The sequence below is a fragment of the Ostrinia nubilalis genome, chromosome 2, assembly GCF_963855985.1.
Source record: "Ostrinia nubilalis chromosome 2, ilOstNubi1.1, whole genome shotgun sequence".
Taxonomy (NCBI): domain Eukaryota; kingdom Metazoa; phylum Arthropoda; class Insecta; order Lepidoptera; family Crambidae; genus Ostrinia; species Ostrinia nubilalis.
Window position 1 is genome coordinate 2,654,499 of NC_087089.1, and position 23,967 is coordinate 2,678,465.

Genomic DNA, 23,967 nt, shown 5'->3' on the forward strand with positions numbered 1-23,967 from the left:
TTGATTTTTTCTCAGATCAGAAGTGCGATTGTGTAAAGTTGTTCATGGATGGACAATGAATACAATTGATCATCGATCGTATATCTAAATTCGAATTGTGTAATTTTGTCCATTCCATGAAGACCGAAAAGTGACCGGTCGTATATAATCGTTTCATGGATTTGCGTTTTATTAATGAAAAACATTCGCTAAAACTCATTATTTTTTAACAAATAAGAAATCAAATCCATGTTCAAATGCAGTTTTTTTAAATAAAATTTTATGATTTCACCATAATAACATACTTTTATTCATAAAAACATTGAATTCGAACTAAAAATTTACCTCTGCAAATCATATAACCAAACGCATAGAACGAATGAAATACGAGTTTCACTACCCGCCCCCAGGTGGCATACATACTTTAAGGCTAGGCAGGCTAAGTTGACTACTACTCTACAATAGGTGGCGTTAATGGACTACGAAAAACGACGTGAAATGTTTACTTCTTTTTATTTATTTATACTTTAATGCCAAAATTTTAACCTAAGGCGAACTTAATCTCACATTTAATAAATTATACATAAATAAGTGTTTTGAGAAGTAGTATTTTAATCTATGTTCTGTGAATGACAAGTGTTATCTGTCAAGTGTCAAAAAACTTGAAAAACTTTTACGAAGTTTGAATTTTGTTAAATTTGTTTATAAACACAAGTAAGTATAGATTATTACACTAAATTAAGGCATTCTATCAAAAATTAAAACAACCCAAGTTTCAATAACTACTCCTGTAACTTTGGTTTCTTCATATCAAATAATCAATTTCATTTTCAGTGCCAAAGGCAAGAATAATTGCCCACGCCAGATGGAGACCCAGCTAAATAATGTAGTAACAGCGCGTGGTCGTGTGATGAGGGTTCCTTGACTTGAGTTCTGGCGCAACACGTCCTGGGCACTAAACAAGATTGGGGATGGGACGTCTAAAGAGGTGCAAGCCTGGAAAACGGTAAGGCCTATTTTATTGACATTAACCAATAAACTGTTCAACATACTTACACAACATAACATTATTATGACTCTTTATAATGCGAACAGCTAGGGACTGGAATTTGTTGCCTGCTGCTGTCTTTCCCGAAGACTATAATCCGGGTGTTTACAAGGCGAGAGTGAATAGGCACTTACAGCGCAGATATGTACCATCCTAGACTGCATCCCACTTAACACTTGGTGCGATTGTGGTCAAATACCTGCCTCGTTATGCATAAAAAAAACAGTGACTAAGATTTATCACAATTTTTCAGCCACATTCTAGCTAGCAGCTAACATGTTTTTTTTGTTTCTCATTGCAGCTCTCGTCTTGCTCTACAGCACTTGCACTTGTCCCACCATCTACCAGTGTTGGAACTCTTCGAAGTGTATTAATGATTATTATTTTAGTAACCATAAAAGTTTAAAACAATACATTTTATTGCATAATTATTTGTTAGAAAAAACGACAAGTACAAATGAGTAGGGAGGCTGTTGATTTTTCATGGTTATTTTATACTTATCTTGTTGATTGTTCCAAAAAAAAAACTAAGTTTTCAAGAATGCTGTGATTAAAGTACCTATAGTATTATATTTAAAACTAGCTTTCCGCCCGCGGCTTCGCCCGCGTGGAATTTTGTCTGTCACAGAAAAACTTTATCGCGCGCGTCCCTGTTTCAAAAACCGGGATAAAAACTATCCTATGTTCTTTCCCGGGACTCAAACTATCTCTATGCCAAATTTCATCAAAATCGGTTGCGAGGTTTAAGCGGGAAAGCGTAACAGACAGACAGACAGACAGACAGACAGACAGACAGAGTTACTTTCGCATTTATAATATTAGTTGGGATGAAAACTTAGTTTGTAAAGAGACGAAGGCTGACCACAAAAGAAGTACTTATAGCTGTCTGTGTCTGTGTAAAGAATTTAAATAAAAAGATGTGTATATTTAAACAGTTTTCTTTATTTTATTAGTCATTTATTCCTGTAAATAAGCCCACACAGGGCACTTATGTCCCAACATAACTTTACCCTACCACTTTGGCAGTATTGTGGGTTAAGGCTGATTAAAACGTGTTAAGTAGATAAGTAGGTACCTACCTAACTACTTTATTGACTTAATTTTAAGTAATTAATTGCGTAGTAGTATAGTACAAAACTTAGTAGTAAGTTTCAAGTCAAAATTTAGATTGTGCTTGTGTTTTAAGTACGTGCAATTTAATCACGTAAAATTAAGTGAAAAACACTTATCTACTTAACACGTGTAACTCAGCTTTTAGTGCTATAGTTGTTGATGAAAAAGAACTCTTGTGTCTCACTAAAACTTATTTCCATTAACACCAAGCACTCACCGCTTACCACACTTTATCTTTCAAAGAAATAAATTAACAATTTGCATACGAGGACGAGGATAGAATTACACCTCTATGAGAATTTATACGATTAACATGAGTTACGAGTCACCGCAATCATTTGACATTAGCAATGGGCTCATGAAACTTAGACAATTCGAATTTTCTGTCAAAATCATATTCATCATTCACTCATCGTATAAAATTACGATCAAATCGTTATCATATCGTTATCGTTTTATGAACTCCTTACACAATTAGAATTAGCCGTTTGACACATCATAACTTACGTTATGAACTGTCAAATGAATACGATTGCCTTACACAATCGCACCACAGATTTTTAGCAAAATCAAGTTACGTAATTAATGTATTTTTTACACTAGTAAATCCCGCGACAAGTTTTTAATCTTTAAATTGAGTAAAGTAATAAGTTGATGGGTTTGAAAGAATTTATGTTTTATTTTATTCTGTTTACAGCATCAAAAGCTTGTTTATGAAAAATATTTACTATTTAAATTTTACTTTTGACTTTTTAGTTTTTATGATGCGGGATGGAAAAATTAAAATTTATTCTGATTTTGTGACGTTTCCGCACATAAATATGGATAGGTTAAGTAAATAGAATGAAATGTATGAAAACGAGCGTGCCATTTTTTAAACGTTATCTATAATATCTGTGTCCATCAAAGAGCTCGTAACTAAACATCGTAAGCGCCATTCAAATTATTATCTAAAAGTTAATAATAAATATTTAGTTTTTGTAAATCTAAACAAGTCAGGAAATCAAAAAGGTAAATACTGATATCATTGTGATTTTATAGAATTTATTATTATAAACCACGGTCGTATAATGCTAAAAAATCAGAGGTAACTTTAAGATTTTTATCCATAGAGCAAAATTTATCTAATCGTGTTTTTAAACAGTTATCCCATTAGGTACACATGCGTTCTGTAATACAAACCCATCAAAAACAATACTTGTCAAAAAACCAAGTCTCACTACTCAGTTGTTCTACGGTAAAAAGTTGTGAGATCCATGTAATACCAAGTCCAGTCCAGTAAATCATTAACGTTTTACATAAATATATTGACTTGGCCATCGCATGAAAACACGTGTAAATTAAATTATTTAGTGCGAAATGAAATTTTGCATGCCTGTGTAGACATGCAAAATTTCAGCTCAATGGGAAAACGGGAAGTAAGTAAATTTTAAGTTGCAAGATTTTACAACTCCAGATGTCAAAGAAAATAAAAGCTTGTAGATAGCTTTACAAAGAAAAGAAAGATTTATGTAGAAAATAAAAAGTACTGTCTACGATACATATTTTGTTAGGCCGTGTTGCACCGTCTTACTTTAACATTGACATCAAAATTTTGGATGTCAAAAATCTGTCTAACATAAAACACCGGTTATTGTCAATTGTCAGTTAGGGTCAAAGTTAGGTGGTGCATCTCAGCCTTAGTGTATTTTAATTAAATTTAATATAAATAAGGATGACGAAAATAAAATCGATAAGTGATCTCACTCGAATATTTCTTATAGTAGGTATACAAGATGTCGAACAAATGGTTACTTACTGAAAAAGTGCTTCATGAGACCTAGCAAACGGCATCAATAATATGTTTAAGAAACGAACTGAATCTATTCAAAAAACCTATATTTCCAGCTTTCATACATTTAATACAGTTACAAACAAACACGAAATCAATGGTTTCTGAGAATTCTGAGTGCCTTAATGCCGTCCCCTTTATCTGTTTATTTAGTATTTATTAATTAGTATCTCTTGATGATATTGTAGCAAGTTAAACCTAAAATCATGTTTTCCGTAAATAATTTAAATAAGAATGCAATTTACGAGTTTTTTGTTTGATTATTATATTACTCAATCAAAAAATTAAATTTAAAAAATTAACACTTCTAATATGGTAGGTATGGCTGGCGGCATATATTTAGTATGAAATTCGGAAACATTGAATTTTCGCATAGATCCAGTTTATTCTTTGACCTATTTATTGTTATTGTTTTAAAGAGCTCATGAAGCACTTACAGGAACAGTAAACAATTTCTCGATATCTTGTATAATTAAAAATCAAGTGAAATCACTTATCGTTTCCACCCTGTACCTATACTTTTAAAAATAAACTCATTTTATACGTTCATTTGTATAAGTGTCATCGAGCGACCGCTGGTGGATTTGCCATTTACCTGACCTACCCCTTTATTACTAAACGTTTAATATCAGATGAATAGTTACGCACCAATTTCTTTCATTCAGTCGTCAGTAATTGAACTTTCGGAAAAACATGACGAAGCGTTGTGTGACCATACAGACGCTATTCAACTTTTATTAGTAAGGAAGAGTATATTTTATGTTGGTAGAAACACAATAGCATAGACTAATGTTTTGACACCCTGTTAAATTTTTATTAGTCATTTATTTTTTCCTGACCAAACAGATACAATAATAATATATTTTATCTATTTTACCCATATTCTGTAAGTAAAATAATAAAAAGTTTGAAAAGAAAGAAATTACAAGTCCGATTTACCTAAACAAATAAATTAAAAATACTTGCGGATCAAAAGTACTCAATCATACTACAATTTACGAAAAAATCACGCGTGACGCATATACGTCAGTGGGCAGTCAACTGACATAGACCCGGCGTCTACGAGTGCCAAAGCACGACTGATTTATGCCATTTGATGCACCCGATTTTATAGTATTTTCAAATTAATTTTTCATTTGCAGATTGAAGATAGATATTTTTTCTTTTTCACACAATAATAGTACTATGTTTCTTCTTAAGTATAAAGTAGTTTGTGTTGCCAAATGACTTTTAGATTATGAGATGTGACCTGTTTTCTTGCAGTAATTTTCTCGAATTTTGACTATCTTAGACATGATAAAAATGCATTTTAATGAATTAAACATCAAAATTTTCTCAATACACTTTCTTCTTCAGGGTATGCTTATTCTAATGAATACATTCTATCTTCTTACTTAGAAATAAATTTGTTGTAATATTAGTTTAAAATTGTGCCTTCGCGAGTTACCTGGAAATCGGGCTTTCGAAATTCGCTGTTTTCGTAGGCAAAAATCCAATTTGAACGAGATTTTGTCAATAGACATTCCGTAAAAACGTATGATAATTAAGATGATATAAGTCAAAAGAAGCTATAACAATAAATTATATGACTAAAATCATTTCGAAATCTGCCAAATTCTCGATTTCTGCATGAAAAATGTGACAACGCTCTTAAGCATCGAAATAATTCTTCAAGAATCTTTAAAAAAATATTCAAGTTACAATAGTAAATAAAAAGTCATGACAGAAATACACACGTAGAATTCTACAATCTTATATTGCTTTAAAATATTCAGGTTGAAAATAAGTATCTGTATTCTGAAACGAAGCTGAAACCTTGAATTTACTCTCAAGAAGAAACTGAAAATAGATAAAAAGATATAAGATAAAGTTCAACAATATTAGACGAATATCAATAAGCAAAAAAATGTACCTAACATTTAATGAAGCTTTTTAATTTTGAATTTAACGGAACAAAATAAAACAAGCTAATCACCTGGCTTCGATTACCAAGCGTTGAGCTTAAAGCTCAACTTCAAGCCCATACAAATAAACTTGTAACACTTTTACGGGGCTATAGACAAAGCAGAAATTAAAGGTTGGGAGCGAAGCATTAACTTTATATGATATAATCGTTTCGGAAAAGATTTTTATAGGAGCAAACTTTTATACACCCAATTATGGGAATTTTCCGCCACTATACACCGCCGACACGCGTTATGGCCTTATTTATAATGTTGCAATCCCTACTAATATTATAAATACGAAAGTAACTCTGTCTGTCTGTCACGCTTAAGCCACTGAACTGATTTTGATTACTATAGAGTCCCGAAAAAGGACATAAGACAATTTTTATCCCGGTTCCTAAAATAGGAACGCGCGCGATAAAGTTTTTTTGTGTCAGACCAAACTTCACGCAGGCGAAGCCGCGGGTGGAAAGCTAGTGTTGCAATAAGTAGGTAATAGACATGTGAAATAATAACTCAGATATTGTTACGATTTAACTGTCAACTGTTTTGCAGTTAGCAAAAAACTTGTCTTTAAAACAAAAGAAGTCGACGAAATTGTTTTTAAAAGACATTTAGCATTTGCACAAAAATAAAAACAAGCGGTACCCATATTCACAAACGATGCTTGCTTAAATGAAGCAGCAAATCGAACGTACAGCGTTGAATAGAGCTCTGTGATTGTTTCATGTGTGAACCTGTGCGTCCACGCACACTGTGAGACCTCATAGTAATGTGAATACGGGCGTAAGTCTTTTTAGGCGGGTTATAACAGCAAGGCTGGCAAACCAGTCTAACTATGACTAATAGTGTGCCAGCCTATCGTATCTATGTCGTTAATTATCCTGCTTTCGCCTCCGAGATTTATTTTACCGTGTAGTACCCCTGTACGACAAGCCAATCCGCACACAATATTCAGCGTAGTAGTAGTAAAAAACAAAAGAGCGGGCAACCCCACCCCTACCACGCTGTGGGCTCGGTGTCCGAGCGGTCTCATTCCTTTGTGCGCACGCGCAACGACCGCACGCAGTATAAGAAAAATGCTTAAGTGACGTCACCAGGACGTTTTTACCGACAAAAAACGTAATTATTTTAAGTTGTGCAGTGTAGTGACGAGAATTAGACCCAACACAAGGTTGGTTGTAACAACTATTTTGTGTAAGTGCTCGTACATTTTTATTATAAGCGTTGTGACACGACGCGTAACTTTGACCCATTTTTAGCTCCAAGTTAACGCGCGATGTTAACCAGTAGCCATTTTTTGCTCCGAGGTAATGCGAGATGTTACCCAGTAGCCATTCTTTTGCTCCGAGGTAATGCGAGATGTTACCCAGTAGCCATTTTTTTCTCCGAGGTAATGCGAGATGTTACCCAGTAGCCATTTTCTGCTCTAGCGAGTTAATACGAGATATTAACCAGCAACCACTTTATATTCGGTCATTTTTGCGGGTCATTTTTTAACCAGTAGCGTTAATACAAGATATTAACCAGCAGCCACTTTATGTTCGGTTATTTTTTAACCAGTAGCCGTTTTTTGCTCTAGCGAGTAAAAACGAGATATTAACTACCGAGATAGCCAGGTATTATAATATTATTCACTTTTACGAGTTAAGTATCTTCTTTTCGGCCATTTTTAAAAGCCGTAAAAACAGAACATAATGAGCTCATACAGAAAAATGTTGCGTTTCTACGAAACTACCCACATTAAGAGCTTGCCTTCTTGGCCTTACACCTTATGAACCATCAACCGTCTTGGAGCATGATGACCCGGCGCCGCGGACGCACTCGCCCCAGTCGAGCCTCCGCCTGCTTTTATAACGACCGATGACCCTGTGGCCATACACATTGTTCAATGCTACAAAGGGTAACTGAATAATTTTGTTGTTTCGTATTTTTATACATTACACCAATCGATATTGGTCTAAATACAAAGGCTAGTAAGAAAGAAATAAGTATCAGATCAAAATTCAAAGTGCATTTATGTAGATTCATTACTTGCTATTATAAGGTCAGAATAAAAGATCCTAAATAAACCTTAGGCCGGTTTGTTGACCGAACCGAGTCGAAGTGGAAATAAATGCCTACTTTATATATGAAGTATGACAATATGTCGTGTTTTCTATGCAACGACTCATATTAACTGACATTGTGATTGTGAGTACTTATCAGTCTCACATTTTTTTTTGTTGGAAACTTACAATGATCTTTCTACATTTCCGGTCGGTCGACCAATTACATCGACGGTCGACAACTATAACTCATTATAATCCTCTAAAACGGGAAAAGAGGTATTTATTTGATATGACAACTAATCCAGGCTGCTGCACTGAATATATAATTTAAGCTTTAGCCGTTCGCATAACTGTGTGAATCGAGGCTTTATACAGAGGCCGTACCGACAAGCTACGCCCTGCTGTATGGTATGATGGGCTAAGACCTATCACCCGCCCGCGGCGCAACCACACCGCCTTCCACAAGCGCAGGCGCCTTTATTTACGCCGCAGCGCCGCGCCGCCGCCGCCGCATGCCCAGCGCTGCCAGCGCAACGCGGGAAGCGCCATTAAAGACCGACCAGAACACCAAGGTAACCCGCGTCCCTAGACGACGCGCCATCTATGTACAGGTATGTGCTGGCCGCTTAAAATATTTTTATTTTAAATGCAATGTACATATCGACGGTCCCTACGTACATTTCAGTATCTACCAGTTCCGTGATTTGCCGTTTTTGTTTGCAAAACCTTCAGAGGACCCAACAGTTACGGCTCAGTTCAAAAAACATACAGTTTTTATTCAAATTGAACCTTAAAACGTCAAAAAACAAATCCCGCAACTACAAAATTAGAACGATTTCCGCAGTAAAATTGCATTAGTGGGAGTTACGAAATTTTACGTTGGACCTCACGCTTAACCCCGCGCGCCCAGCCCCGCAACTGCCACTTTCATTTGCGCAGATCGAGTGAATTGATACGTAATTTATGAAGGAAATAGGTATTATTATGGTTTCTAACCTAATTTATTTCACTCAACATTATACCAACGGCAAATTAATCAATTAACTGTAGGAATCTGGTAGTTGCGTTGTTTCACTAGGGAAAATTAAAGTTACTATTATAAGTAGGTGGCACTTACCTATTTTTACGTCGGAAAATTAAAGTATCTTCTAGCCGTAACTGCCACTATAAATGTTTTACTTTGGAAAAGTTTGTTTTATGTCTATAAGCAAGTGCCAGTAACGGTGTTTTACGCTGAGAAATTGTATTTTAGCAATATCTGGTGGAGATGAAAGTGAAGACAAAACAATATAAAATATGATATACAACACGACTGAAGTATCTAGGGTCATTTATTAGACTTAACGCAACCAAGTTCTTCTCCTATGCTACTTTTTACAAGATACAAGTTTGTAAAAATATCGTAAAAATTATTTTATTTATTTATCAAGCATAATTATGGCATTCAGAAATAAATATAAGCAGGTAACACCTACAAACAAAACTTTCAATTAACTGTAGTTAGAAGCTACTATTACATGATAATGCTTACATGATATTGCATACATACCCGTCAGAAGGATGAGGTATACCCACTAAAAATACCCTGATGTCCCCGTCACTCGCTATAAGTGCTAACTTTGAGATTCCGGACAAAGAACTCCCGCCTACACGGCGACAGTTGGGACCAGAGCAGCTAGAAGTATACAGCTTTCCCGTACACACACTCACCGTCAGCAGACGGTGGTGGTGGCCTATGCAATGCCTCCCGTGCTGCCTCACGACCCCGTTACGCTGGCCATTACTAAGGAAGGAAGATAGGAGGCAATCATACTGTCACCTTCCCTGGAGCGAATTCAAATGCACCCGCACTTAGTTCGTAGTCGCGCTATCGTACCGCAGCTTCTTTCGGCACCTTGTCTTCTCAGATAGACGTGATTCATTACCACCCAGGTTTTGTTATCGTCCACATAGCTTTGACTATGCTATCCCGCAAGAATATGGTGTGCCTTATGCTCCTAGCCACCACAATACAGTTAGAGCTCGAAGGATCCGTGCCCCGTCATGGAGCGATCGTTTGAGCAACCTTAAACTTCTGCACGAGTGCGAATAAGGTTAAGTGACCCAACTTAGCTATGGCGAGGTAGTTTATCAACTACTAGACTACAGCACAGTCTAGCGAGTCTCACGTCAAACGGCCTCTCTGTCCTCCTAAGGCGGAGCTTTCACCTCGTTCTTCACGCTTCGTTAAAGCCAACGATGTAGCCCTGTAGACTTTCTGGGCCTATTAAGGTCTTAGAAGATGGGCAGCGTTACCCTTGCCTACGAGGGTGATGCCTTAGATGGGAGTCCTGTACAGAATTATGCTTTTGAGGGTGCCAGTATAGAGCTCCCGGCCTTTCTTTATAGCCTTCCGACATAGAGTTTTCGGACCTCTAAATTAGGGAAGCAGCCACGAAAAAGCAAGCTGTCTTCCATACGCACGGCGACGAATTGGTAAAAGTGCGAGCTGCCACTGGTTATATATAATTAAGGTCACCGTATTTGCACTCACTACTTGGTGCCACTGGTGATTAACAGGACCTTACTCTTAGATATTTGATCTGGCCCTTAGCTTTGACAGTGATGTGGGCGTCAGGTGAAGGTGTCAGGGATGCTTTTAAATATAATATGTGGTCCCTGGCCTGGGGCAACCATAATGACATCTGTGGCGCCCAGGCAAGCCGCCTCGCTGTTGGAAGGGAGGCTCTGAAAGTTATGAGGATATTCTTGTAATGATGAAACTATCTGCATGGCAGATGATACCTTGAAATGTCCATGCCCTTGAAAAGGGTTCCATTTAGTACCCAGTCGTATCCAATGTTCCACAAGATCGAACTCAAAAAAGACCCATGTGGATCTTCGGACTCGATGCCATGCTGTCAAACCTAGCCGGCACTATTGACAAAGAGAATTAAGCGGTTCTACAGGTACTCTTCAGTCAAAAGACCCCTTAGATAAGGAGGAATCTTAAGGTATTGAAGTGCCTCCAATATGCAACTATCTGGGAAACGAGGCGGGATGCTGTTATGTCTCGTCGAGCAGGACTATGGGCCTAGAGTGAGAGTTACGTTTAGTAGTAGCTGAACTTTGTTCCCGTGTACAATTACTTATGTGGCAGTTAATAATTTAAACAAACATATTACTCCAACGTAAAAGTCAGCAAGTACCGCTTACGTCATTTGCAATTAGAAACTTTCCGTTGTATAAGTGAGTAAATGACAAATAATACACTTATTGTGATTATTTTTTGATAATTCTTCATGTTTTATAAAATATACCTCATATAAAACTATTATACCAAATTTCATCAATGTACGATAAATAGAACGCGAGCTACACATGTTTAAACCTTCAAACCGCTCTCCTGTAAAATTGGCCGTTTTCAGATACGTTAATATACGTAGGGACCGTCGATATTATCCGGTTACAGAATTTATTGTACCGAGATACCTATTCGATTCCCGAATCGAACCCAGATGATTTTTTTCATAATCATCATAACCATGCGAGTAAACATAATTAATTATACAAACAAATAATTATACACGTCGGCGCAGAGACGTTGATATTAAGAATATTCTTAATCGCATCCGTCGACACGAGTACATTCTGAGATTACCCACTTGTTAAAAAAAAAAAAAATGTTCCTTGATAGTGGACTTAGATAGCGTTTATATAAGATGCTTAACAAAGTTTATGTGGTTTAAGCACTTCAAAAGGGATGATATTTTAACCGCAATTAAACTTTTAACAAAAGATTCATTTATGGTTTAAAGAAACTTATTAATATAATATGTTTATTACATAAACACGATAGCCATTGAAAAGCAAATAGAATTATGGTCTTATTTTAACGAATGTTTGTTTTGTATCTGAACAAACAGGCAACATTTTTGTTTGTCTCTTTGCGGCCTTGCTTTAGCCCTGATATTTTTACAAAGTTTATTTTTTTATTCATGACGTCTCACCAGCTTGTATCTATAAATAATAGATAAAATCTAAGAGCTTCCTTAAACTGTATCGGTATCGGTACATAAGATGATGTCATTTTTTCTTGTATTGGAAAAACATTATTATGTAGGTTTGTACCTACTAATCAATGTATGATTAATGTTAATAATACTATTGATAGTCTTACAAAGTAAGGCTTCATCATCATTATTATTATTTATTTACTAAAAAAAAAAAAAAAAAGGTCAGTTTTAACTCCATGTACTGTTTTACAATTGGTTCGTATAAATTATTTATGTATAACGTTAGAATTCTCATAAGAAGAGATGCGACATCATGAAATACATTGAATCATTTCTTATCTTGCTAAATCTTTTAGACAAGCAAAGTATCTAATTATGCGTTAAAGCGATAATAACTATGTCTTTATAAATATAACACAATAATAATTACATTGTAATCAATGTAATAGAAAATTATTGACGCATCAAAAAAGAAATCGGGCCGCTTGTAATAACAACCGGACTAGTGGACTTTGGTCAGTCAAAGAACGAATCAACCACATAAAATAAACTATGTATTATGTAGGTACCTACCAGTACTACCACTACTTGTAACCTTCAATTTAGATTAAGGACATTTTTTAATAATACCAAAAAATAATGCGATATTATTTTACGAATCGATAACGCTGCCACAAACTCATAATAATGAATGAGTCTTTCTTCCCTTTCTATGAAGTATAAATTGAGAATTAGTATTTTGTTATTTTTTCTTAACATGATTATAAAAATTCAATCATCACAGTCATAATACTGAAGCTGACTGAATCAAGGTGTCTGAATAAAGACACGGAGTAGGAGCTTGGTTTAATATTGTCTCAGAAAATGTTAGACGCTTTGGTTTCAGTACATGACATAAAACTATTTTTTGTTTCTTGAACTTTGTTTGATATTTAGTCATAATTCATATTTTATCGTCTGGCGTAGAGATTTCTACACGATTAACATGAATTAATTCCAATTAATTCGCCTTAGAATGGCGACCATTTTTTTTAGACGTTAATACGTTTTTTCACTAAAAATAAATAAATAAAAAATAAAAATAAAATAGAATGCCGGGGCAACAGGTACATCAGTAGTACCATATTGCCCATTTAAGCTTACCTTTCCTTGGCAGTGAGTTTTGTATTTGGCAGTCGTTGATCAAACAAAACGTACCAGACTCCGCTATACACTCCGCAAATAATAAATAAATTTTAATATCCTTCTTTCGACATTTTACACTACGCTCCTAGTCCCAAACTGAGCAAAGCTATGGGTCCTAGACAACGGATATAAACATACTTAAATACCGTTTTTATATACATAAGTACATATTATACATAGTAACACCTAGACCCATCACAGAAATTAAAATGTATCAATTCAATTTCTGCCCGGCCGGGGATCGAACCCGGGACCTCTCGGCATAGTAGTCCGTTTCGAAACCACTACACCAAATGACTGACAAATAAATATTTTTACAATGCTCAATTACATCATTGTACCTACCTTACTCTATTTTCTTAGCATATTCTAAAGTCGGGTGCATCCTATAATAACATTAAATAACCACCGCTTAGCAATATCGTTAGTGAAATCATATAATTTATTGAAATATATAATTATTTAAATAAATATTATAATTTATATGATCAAAAGATTGCTATTAAATAGTGCTATTAAATAGAAACCAAACTTTTTCCTCGCAACAGTGTTACTTGGAATCCAAATTAATACTGTTTTGGAATACTGGTCAAACTGTATCCAAATAAATTAATAAGTTTTAATTAACCACATTATTTATTTATTTAATTAAAATGCAAGTGAGCTTATGTTTTACAACAATCAGAGTGTTAGCCTTGCAGTCACTGTGATCGATTCGGTGTTAACCACTACCGTCGTCAAGCTCAGTTCTGAGATGAAACTGGATAAATATAGGAAAGGAGTGTCGACACGAGGGCGTTCGGCCCACACAGCACGCGACACGCGGCAGTATGGCCTGCGGTTTGCGCCGCTGTCAACGTTGAAACAATTAGCCAGTGTGCTGGATAGACAGGATGCTCTGTCAACTGTCTTGGCAACTTTTTACAATCAGTAGTCGTACTTAACAGTTAATAGAAGTACAAATAAATGTATATAATAATACTCTATAATGAACAAAATCTTGTTGAGACCGTGATACTTGTTATTGTTATGAATAAGTGATGCAATACGATTATAATACAAAAATATTGCTTTATTATGTATTTAGTACATTGACATTTACTCTCTTAACCATTTAACATGGACATTGATCCATGCTCTAAACATCTACACGGTAAAATAAATCTCGGAGGCGAAAGCAGGATAATTAGATGATCAAACGAACTTACCAAGTGAAGTTCGATCTGAATTATCCTGTTTTCGCCGAAGAGATTTAAGGTCCCTCCCAACCCGAAGATTTCTATATCTTCTTCCCTGGAGGTAAACGTCAATGTCATCTCTTCTCTAAATATAATGAGACCGCTCGGACACCGAGCCCACAGCGTGGTAGGGGTGGGGTTGCCCGCTCTTTTGTTTTTTACTACTACTACGCTGAATATTGTGTGCGGATTGGCTTGTCGTACAGGGGTACTACACGGTAAAATAAATCTCTTCGGCGAAAACAGGATAATTCAGATCGAACTTCACTTGGTAAGTTCGTTTGATCATCTAAGAATCGAGCACAATTATCAGTATTTACTTACATCTTAAGAGCCATTTTACATTTTCGTGCAAATTTCTAAGATTTTGGAAGCATGAATTACTATCTTAAGCAACACCCAGAGATTATTTAATTACTGCGAAAGATAGTTCAATCCTTGTTGTTGACCAATAATGTAACGGATTTACTAAAACTCTTTTGATTAATTCTCAGTGCCCCATCTCCCACAACCATTTTACGGAAAAATTGCCGCAGACTCAATTTCAAAGTCCTGTATCTATTATTTATGCTCGTATAATAAGCTTAAAAATATATAGAAATCATCGGACATATATTCTTGTAGTCCAATAATCAAACGGATTCTTGAATTTCATTACCATTATTGAGTAAAATCTAAAAATATTTTGGCAAATTTTTAAGATTTACGTCACATTTTGATCGTGATTTTTGGTTTTAATACACAGCAATAACAGCAATAAAAGTATCCCAAAATAAAGAATATTCATTGGAGAATTGATTTCCACAGTTATTGTTTAAATATTAGTAACTACTTTGTCAAAATATTGATGTGAATATCAGTATAAATTACAATGCGGAAGCCGACATTGATTAGTACGGCGCGAGCGCCCGTCAAGGCAGGACCTGTGTCATTTTTCCCGCCATGACGTTTACGTGTGTTCGTGTCATGAAGCGGAGATTTATACGGCGACCAAATACTTTTGATACTATGCCGGGAGGTCCGTTTTGAGTCGGCCGTTTGGTGGTTCGAAACGGACTAATATGCCGAGAGGTCCCGGGTTCGATTCCCGGCCGAGCAGAAATTGAAATGATGAAATTTAATTTCTTTGACGGGACTGGGAGTAACTATGTATTTATGTATGAATTTAATTTAATAAATAAATTATAAAAAAGGTTGTAAGTACATAGTATATCCATTTAAGCTAGCACCCTTAACACAAGCATATTAGTTGCTTATTTTGGGACTAGATGGCATTGTGAAATTGTCCAAAGATTTGTTTATTTATTTATCCGCTTTGAGTTTTGTTTCGTGAAGAAGAAAAAGAACCGTTTTGTTTCGAGAGGGAAGTTTTGTTGTTAAATCAATAGTAATAAAAGAGGAAAGATTTGATTATTTGTTTGTTTGAAGGCAATAGGCTCCGAAAAGAAATTCTTTCACTAAATGTTTCCTATGTTGGCTATAAAATATTTTCAAAAACTTTACTCCAAAATCTTCGATAATTGGTCGTTTAATAAATAAATTAGATAACATATTAATATTTTTTTATTGTTTCCAGTACGATTTCAGTACTAGTTTTTAGAAATTCTATGATTTAACTAAAGTGTTATTTTATGCATAATTTATTAACTTCTAAAATATATTCCCTATTGATAGATGACGTGCTTCGTATTTGGTTAAAAAGGTGTAGAATGTTATTTTGAAGATAACTTGCTTCCATAGAGATATAGAAAGATGCTAAGTAATACGCTGAGTTCGAAACTCAGTGTCAAAGAAATCAAAATATGTGCTCATTATCCACTGCGGTATCAGTATTCAACGTTCGAATAATCTTTAGTAGTATGCAAGCAATGTAAACTGTTTACATTATAACGTCGCTGCTGTCATCATTGCTATCACAAGCAATATGTTCTGTTTTTGGGCATATTGTTGCGACACCGGCTCCGCCCCCTTATCACATTTCCCTTTAGTTTCTGTGATCTGTGCTTGCTTCGAAGTTGATATCAATTAAATATTCCTTAGTGCTTTTGATTTAAATTATTTTTTTTATTTTGACACGTGTTTGAAAAATCAAGAAATAGTCAATAATACAACAAATGAAAACGAAACATTGCATTGCAAGTTGCAATGTTTCAATATTGATGAGGAGATTCCATTGGAAAGTCTGTATTCATTCCTAGGATTCCCCTAACACCATCAAATTCAAGAGAATTCTAGAGAGTGCAGTTTCCCATCTCATGCTTAGGGCCACGGTTTAAAATAGCGTGGTTGCATAGAGCCTGCAACGGGCAACCGCGTGCGCTGCTCATACTAATTTTCGATACAAAAACAAGTGTTGGCTCACGAGTTTTAGCGGAGTTCCATGTGGTAGCGGGAGTAGACTTAAGGGAAATCTATGCTTCTCCGACGGCCAGTTGTAAGTTGTATGCTCCAGAGTGTGCACACAATAGCCTGGTGATTTTAGCACCCGAAGGAAATGTTTCAATTTTGTTGTAGAAAGATATCATAATTTTGTAAGTATTCAGATATTTAAACATACCTAATAATTTGTAGGTTTTATATTAAAAAATATTATCATATAACAAAATTAATAATTTCTTAGAATAATTTAGTTTTATTAGAACCAGTTTCCACTTCTTCGCGGAAAAAGTCGCGGGCAAAAAGCTAGTATGGAATATGTAGTATTGCCCGCGGCTTTACTCGCGTGAAATTTAGTTTGCTACAGATCGTCATAAATATATTGTTATTCTGGTCGACGCCAGGGATGGATGAGCATCGCTGTCGCTGGCGACAGGGTCTTCTGGTTAAGGGTTCATGACGTAGTTCTCAGGCAAAATGAAATCCACTCATAGAAATTAATAAACTTAGTGTATTCACGAGAATAATTACACACAGCACTAGAGTCGTATCGGAACTGAGTGAACCAACGGTCTTGCGATAGGAACGTCCGACCCGAGTGATAGTTGAACACAAACTGCCTAGTACTGCTGTACTGTACTGTAAAGCTTCATCAAAATTTGTTCAGTAGTTTTTGCGTGAAAGAGTAACAAACATCGAAACATCCATACAAACTTTCGTATTTATAATATTAGTAAGACTTGTAAGAAGAAAGATAGTAAGATGAATTTATTTTAGTTATTTGTTAAATAATAATAATATTTATTTATTTCTTAGCTCTGTCTGATAATGGATCTGGAGGAGTTGCAATGGCCACCTCCATTGCAACTCCATAACAAAACAATAGAACCCTATGGAGTTTGGGCTTGTGTAATTCGCCTTGACGAATACTTCGTCTAGGTAAATGATATCCAGGGTCCGATGATGGAGCTGCAAGGGGGCAGATTTTTTTTCACTATGTGACTGTCTTTATTTTGTACTTAATATAATATATTTTACATATTATACCTATTCGTGTTTCATTATTAATCGAAATAAGTATAAAAATCTTTAAAAGACTAAATAAACTCTATTAAAATTTTAAATTAATTTATCATGTTCTAATACCTTATTCTACCTTAAAATTAATAACTTATATCAAGTCTTAATACGGTCACGGCTCAAGATTTTTTTGTCCATTTCGGCGTTCTTTTTACTCTTTTGTCGTTGCGTTGACAGTTTGTAGCTAAATTCGCGCGGAATATTTTTGTGAAATGGCTCTTAAAAGGCAATTGGCTCAACAACAAACGGCTTTAACCTAATCCAAAAAAGGCTAAGAACTACAAATTACTGTTGCAGATTTTTGCCGTGTGTGGTCTAAAATTCTAAATGCTTCTACCTATATGGTCATACGTAGACCCTTCAATCATTTTTGAAATTTTAAACGGGTCTTTCAATGAGAATTGTTGATTTTATTGCCAATTCGAATACATCAATACAGGATGGGTGAGTGTTTCTCTTGCTCATATTTTTTTAAGTAAGCTTATTTTGTGATCGTCTACCCTACGCAGTTTCTGTGCTACACAGTCTATTGGTATCGGTATCTAAATCCATTGTTTTATACAGAGCGCGTCCCGAAATTAGCTTATCACACTGACACTGGAGGTAGTAGGTGAGGCTAAGACGCATCGAATACGTCTATTTAGTCCCTTTTTAATTAAAAATAACTAATAACAGTCATATTTCAAAACTCATCACACTTTTATATGGACAGTTAGGCTTGTTCGATGCGTTTCAGGCCTAGCTACCTCCAGTGTCAGTGAGGACGTACTAATTTTGAGCCACCCTGTATTAAATCTTGTAACAATTTGAAACTATTATTTAAAACAGTTTAATATAATTCCACTTAGCAAACAAGTCTATGAGATTCAATGAAAATCATTCACATGATACTGATAAGGAACTCGCATGTTTAGCGTTTCTCAGACTTACAAAGCTATATTCTCAGAACAATTTCTTGTCGCGTTCACCCGATTGGGTTCAGGCAACACTACCAATGCAGTGATTTATGCAAATGTGAGTCTTTGGGCTCTGGTTATAAGAGCTTGATAAGTTGCAAATAAAAGATAGAAGAGTAAGTAAGTATCAAGTGAGAAATTGCATATTAGCGTTAGTTGAGATTTATAACTGAGTGTGCGATGACCCTAGTTAGGGCTGAATTCCCTTTAAGCGTGATATTTCAAGCTAAACAAGAACTATTTTAGCCTACAGTTTATGGGCTAGAAACAGCCGGTTACAGCTTTTACATTGGTCAGTTAAGGCGGTGCATTACCAATTTTTTTAGGGTTAAACTTTACCAAACCTTTTCACCTCTTGGTTTTGCTAATAGATAGTAATGGATGACATTATGTCACATGTCACTTTTTCCATTTACTTTAATAAATTTTTGTACTGAAATTAGTATCTTTGGTTATACTTACGCCACTTTTGGTACAACATTTAAGAAAGCTTTTACTGTGCTGTAGACACAATGTCAAGTATCGTATGTTGAGATACAACCTTCCACTGGGTGCTTCAACGTCGTAATTTGAAACTATGATAACATTTCTTAATACCTTATTCTCATCGCAGTTAACAGTTGTAATGTGTAGCTAAAATCTACAATATGGCCGCCAGCGGATTAATAACACCCGTATTCACAAACATTACTATGAGATCTCACAGTGCGCGTGGACGCACAGGGTGACACATGAACCAATCACAGAGTTCTATTCAACGCTGTGCGTTTGATTTGCTGATTCACTTAAGCAAGCATCGTTTGTGAATACTGGCGTAAGTTTTAGTCTGTCTCCAGGAAAAAAATCTAAGAAATTACTATCACTATTATTATTAGTTTCTAAATCTTTAAAAGATCTCTAAGAGATCTAGACTTACTATGGTAGCCCTGGCCCGCCAATTGGCCACACAATTGAACATTAATTGGCACTGTTTATAAAAGTGGAGCAGACAGTGTTTTATCAACATGACATCTGCGCGGATTCAAATCAAGACATATGGGTGCACATGCGATATTATATCGACCAAATATTCGATTATAATTCACGCGAGAAAGTCTTTCGGTAGTAGGTAAGCTTCTTCAACCATTATTGCTGTTGCCTATATGTAGTGTAAATAACTAAATAAAATAAATTAAACAAAATAATGCAATAAACAGATCATTTTAGGTGATCAAAAATCTAAATAAAACGTTTAAACAAAAAAATTAAGTAATATTGCGCATATTCAAAGAATCATACTCCATAACTTCTATAAATACTCACTTACCTTCTATAACTGCACATTTAATTCATTTTATCATCGCATCATTTGACTTAGAACAAACAAAATTGCATAACAAAAACATAAAATTTACAGATCCTCAATTTTCATACAAACATGCTTGTTAAAATAAAAGAGCCTTTATATCCTAAAGTTTTGGTTAGCAACAACTTTTCCCATGTATACTTAGTATTGTCTAATGTTAGTGTTGTAAGCTGAGCCCTGCTCATACAAAAATGCTAGCAAACATTCCCGGTAAGGCAATACATTATCTGAGTAAAAGAGCATGGCTTAATGTGTAAACGGAAATACTTAACTCATACAATATTGCCTTTGCGGTGGTATAACAGTCACATTAGCTTAATCTTATAACTCCAAAGTTATCGGGAGAAGATTTCATTGTAAAATAAGACAACCGTTATATTACTATTGATCTTTGCAGTCATTTGCAGATTACTTTTCTTAAATGACGTAAATACTGTTATAATTTTTGTTTATCTTTATTACTTTTTATTTAGGACTTGTTTAGGTATGAATATGAATCACAATTATATCAAGAATTATCAAAACAGAGGGAATTTATTATTGTTATAATACTGCTATCTGATAAACAATGTTTAGCGGTAATTTACAAAATAGGAACAATGATAAACACAGACATTGTATTACAACTTGTACATAATAAACCGGGATCATAGAAAGTTGAACACAAAACCTAACTTAAAATTTACATTGAGCATCATTGCCAAAGCGCCTAAACCTTTTCACTCCTTTTTCAGTCTTTACCATCACCAAAGCATACAAATTGTCCATTACATATCTCGTACTTTCCCTAAAAATGCAGATTTCGGTGGTTATCCGTGTCTCTGACAGGAGGAATGAAATAAATGTGTATTACACGATCAATATTCAAAAAGTACAGTCGTGGCGCGCTCAGAAATCGTGGGCTAGTGGATGGAATGCTAATAGAGACTTGGTCGATTTGTATTCCAGTAGATGGACTTGGCTCGTAGTAGACTGGACACTTAGTTGGATTACAAAACGATACAAAATGCTTTAGTCTTCTCACTGGGAGAAATAGTAAATAGATAGCTAAAAGACAGAAATGGAAGTTACAGATTTGTAACAATTTGTGCCATTATAAATTAGGTTTCCTGATAATATGGTTATAATTTTTTTTGAACTTCGATTTGATCATCTGTCTGTAATATTTACATAATAACAGATAATTGAATAGGTAATATATATTTGTAGCGCTTCTGTCCATTTTTTACAAAATTAAAAAGCTTCTGTGGAGTAAGCTTCTTTCGTGGTAGTATTTCTTCTATACCCGCCTTTTGCTTGACAGCTAGATTAATGTAAAAATTAGTAGATCTACGATAAAAGCCAACTACAGAAGCTGTTGTTTTTGTTTCAAATCTGTTATTTTAGATTTATGAGCTTTTCGATTCGGGTAGAATCATGTTAGCCAGTTAAGAAATAAAGCTTTTCAACTAACTACGCGAAATTTGATACACTAACTACTTTTACAGATAGGCCTATACTACCATGTCCAAGTCCTTCAATAATAACGGTTTTAGACAAGAATAACTACATAAGCTAGCTCAATAAAATGTCTGACTAAAAGGTTAAAAGAATCGTTGAATATTATTCTCTAAACAGGTAGCACTAACGGTCGCCTGATCAATCTACTTAATGCGAAATTTGATCCGATGTCATGCAACGGTCGGCTTACTACAAGTTCACCAAGAAACGCGCACAGAAAACATTAAAAAACGCGATGCGTTGACTTAACTCCAGTTTTAAAAGGCTCGTTTCACAAGTCCGCACTAAGTGTGAGAACGGAGGTAAACCGACCGGTGCGCGAGCGCAGCGCACAACGAAAGCTCGCACCGCCCACCGAGACTTTTTCCCGCGGCACCATTACATCCGCGCTTTCATAAGCTCCTATCTTACACTACACCTACCTTCGACACCATCGATCCTCGCTGCCAGCGACAGCAGAACAGCTAGAGACAGCAGTCTAATCCCATAATCCGGTATAAAGTTTCTAGACCACATTTTGTAGCACAACATTCACACATGGATCGCACACATTTGTTTTACTTCTGCTATGTCGTTTAATCACTCAATAATATGCACTCACGGAACCAAATGTAAGAACTGACACTTCATTTTGTTTTTGAACTGTTGTTACGTTGAAAACATTGCGGAATTGGTCATTTTAGCGGTAAAAAAACGTTTGAACGAAACGTACAGAGCCCGTTTGGCATGCGCAGCCGCGTCCCGCACGCATCTGACGGCTTTGTTCGTAAATACGAGCGTACAGTAAATCAAAATGGCCGCCGGCGCGCCTGTGTGCGTGCGCGCGGTCCACACCGCCTGTGTTTAGGCGATCTAAACCTTTTAATCACATTCGCGAATTAGGTTTGAGTGTTTGAATAATGTTAGTGTATTATCTAAGTCATGACAATATAGGATTGCAGATAAAAAGGCGTGAGAACAGATGCACGCACACATGTAAACGTACGCGCAGGAATGTTGATTCAATGGAGAAATCAAGTAATTCAACACTTGGAAGCGAGCAGCCAATCGAGAGCTTTCGTAGCCGTTGCTTCGTGGTGCGGGCGCGGCGACACAGATGGCGCTTTGGTGGTGTTTCGGAGGGGTGGAAGGGTGAATTGCAGCTTTCGTCTACTTAGATAAAGTTCAAGTAGCACATGTTGTTTTGTTGATTGTGTTTATAATGGTTTGCGGTTGTTTGCATTGCAGTTTAATTAATTGAACACAATAAATAATTATGTATATTTGAAACAGCGGAATTGTGATTTTTTTATTATTTAAAGTTATAAAATATCAAAATCGTAACATTACACAAAATGACTACTAAAATTATTTTCAAATTCATTATTATAATATTATGTAGTCAGATTTTTAAAGTCGCCCGTTCAATAATAGTAAATATTCAGTCGATGAATTTGCGAATACCTAAATGAAATACGTAAACTTTGTACATAACAGGTAATTCTTATTTCAGAAACCGTTTTATTTCACACTTAGTATCTACTGAAATTACTACAATAAAACTAGGTATATTTGTAAAAGGTATTTTTTGAAATTCTAAATAAAATGTCGTTGATGTCTTTTGCCCCCAAAAGCTTGCTTTGGACCTGAGCTTTGGATATAACTTCGTACCTACCTCACATAGTTACCCTTAAAGTTTGATCGATACTCCAGTACCCAAGGCTCATCTTTAGCGATGACCGAAGTATCATCCCAGCAGATAGTAACTTTACACAATGGCCATGTGTTACCAAAAACATCCGTTCGAAGTGGAGTCAGAAGATCGTCTTACAACTATAAACACAAAAATATTTGAGATCAAAAAGAAAATACAACTGTCAGGTTTGTTATTTTGCTTTGGAGACATAATAGAAATTGATTAGTCTAGCTACATTAGTCATAACAGTTTAATGTACTATGTATTACATAAAAGTAATCTATGATTAATTTATTATTCCTTTGCTCCAGTAATTTTTGAACGTCTATAGATTTCTGCTATTGCCATAACCCCATTAATATCCTGAATGTGAAAGTTTGTAAGGATGGATGTTCTTTCACGCAAAAAGTACTGAACGGATTTAGATGAAATTTGGTATAGAAATACAAAAACATAGGACTTTTTCTTTTTTTATCTACGTTTTTCAAAAAGAGACGCGCGTAATAGTTTTTCTGTAATATACCGAAACTTACGCAGGTAAAGCCGCGTACAAAAGCTAGTATTTTAATAAGATCATGCTTATTTTTTATCAGAGGGTCAAAGAAAATCCTGCTACGAAGTAAATGAAGTAGAAAAGCAGCAGAACAAT

General features: G+C 35.4%; 1 protein-coding gene and 1 long non-coding RNA gene across 2 annotated transcripts in view; one reads left to right on the forward strand and one right to left on the reverse strand.

Moving 5' to 3' along the window:
- Positions 1 to 22,389, reverse strand: part of LOC135080058 (neurogenic locus Notch protein) — a 169,619-nt gene extending 147,230 nt beyond the window's left edge. Inside the window, exon 1 of the mRNA XM_063974738.1 lies at positions 22,066 to 22,389. Within this exon, the coding sequence (XP_063830808.1) occupies positions 22,066 to 22,174 (109 nt within the window). The 5' untranslated portion in view covers positions 22,175 to 22,389. The remainder of the gene's footprint in view (positions 1 to 22,065) is intronic.
- LOC135080125 (uncharacterized) lies at positions 280 to 1,959 on the forward strand. The gene is made up of 3 exons (XR_010258945.1): positions 280 to 693; positions 814 to 985; positions 1,329 to 1,959. It is a non-coding gene; the product is annotated as an uncharacterized LOC135080125 (long non-coding RNA).
- Positions 22,390 to 23,967: the final 1,578 nt, after the last annotated feature.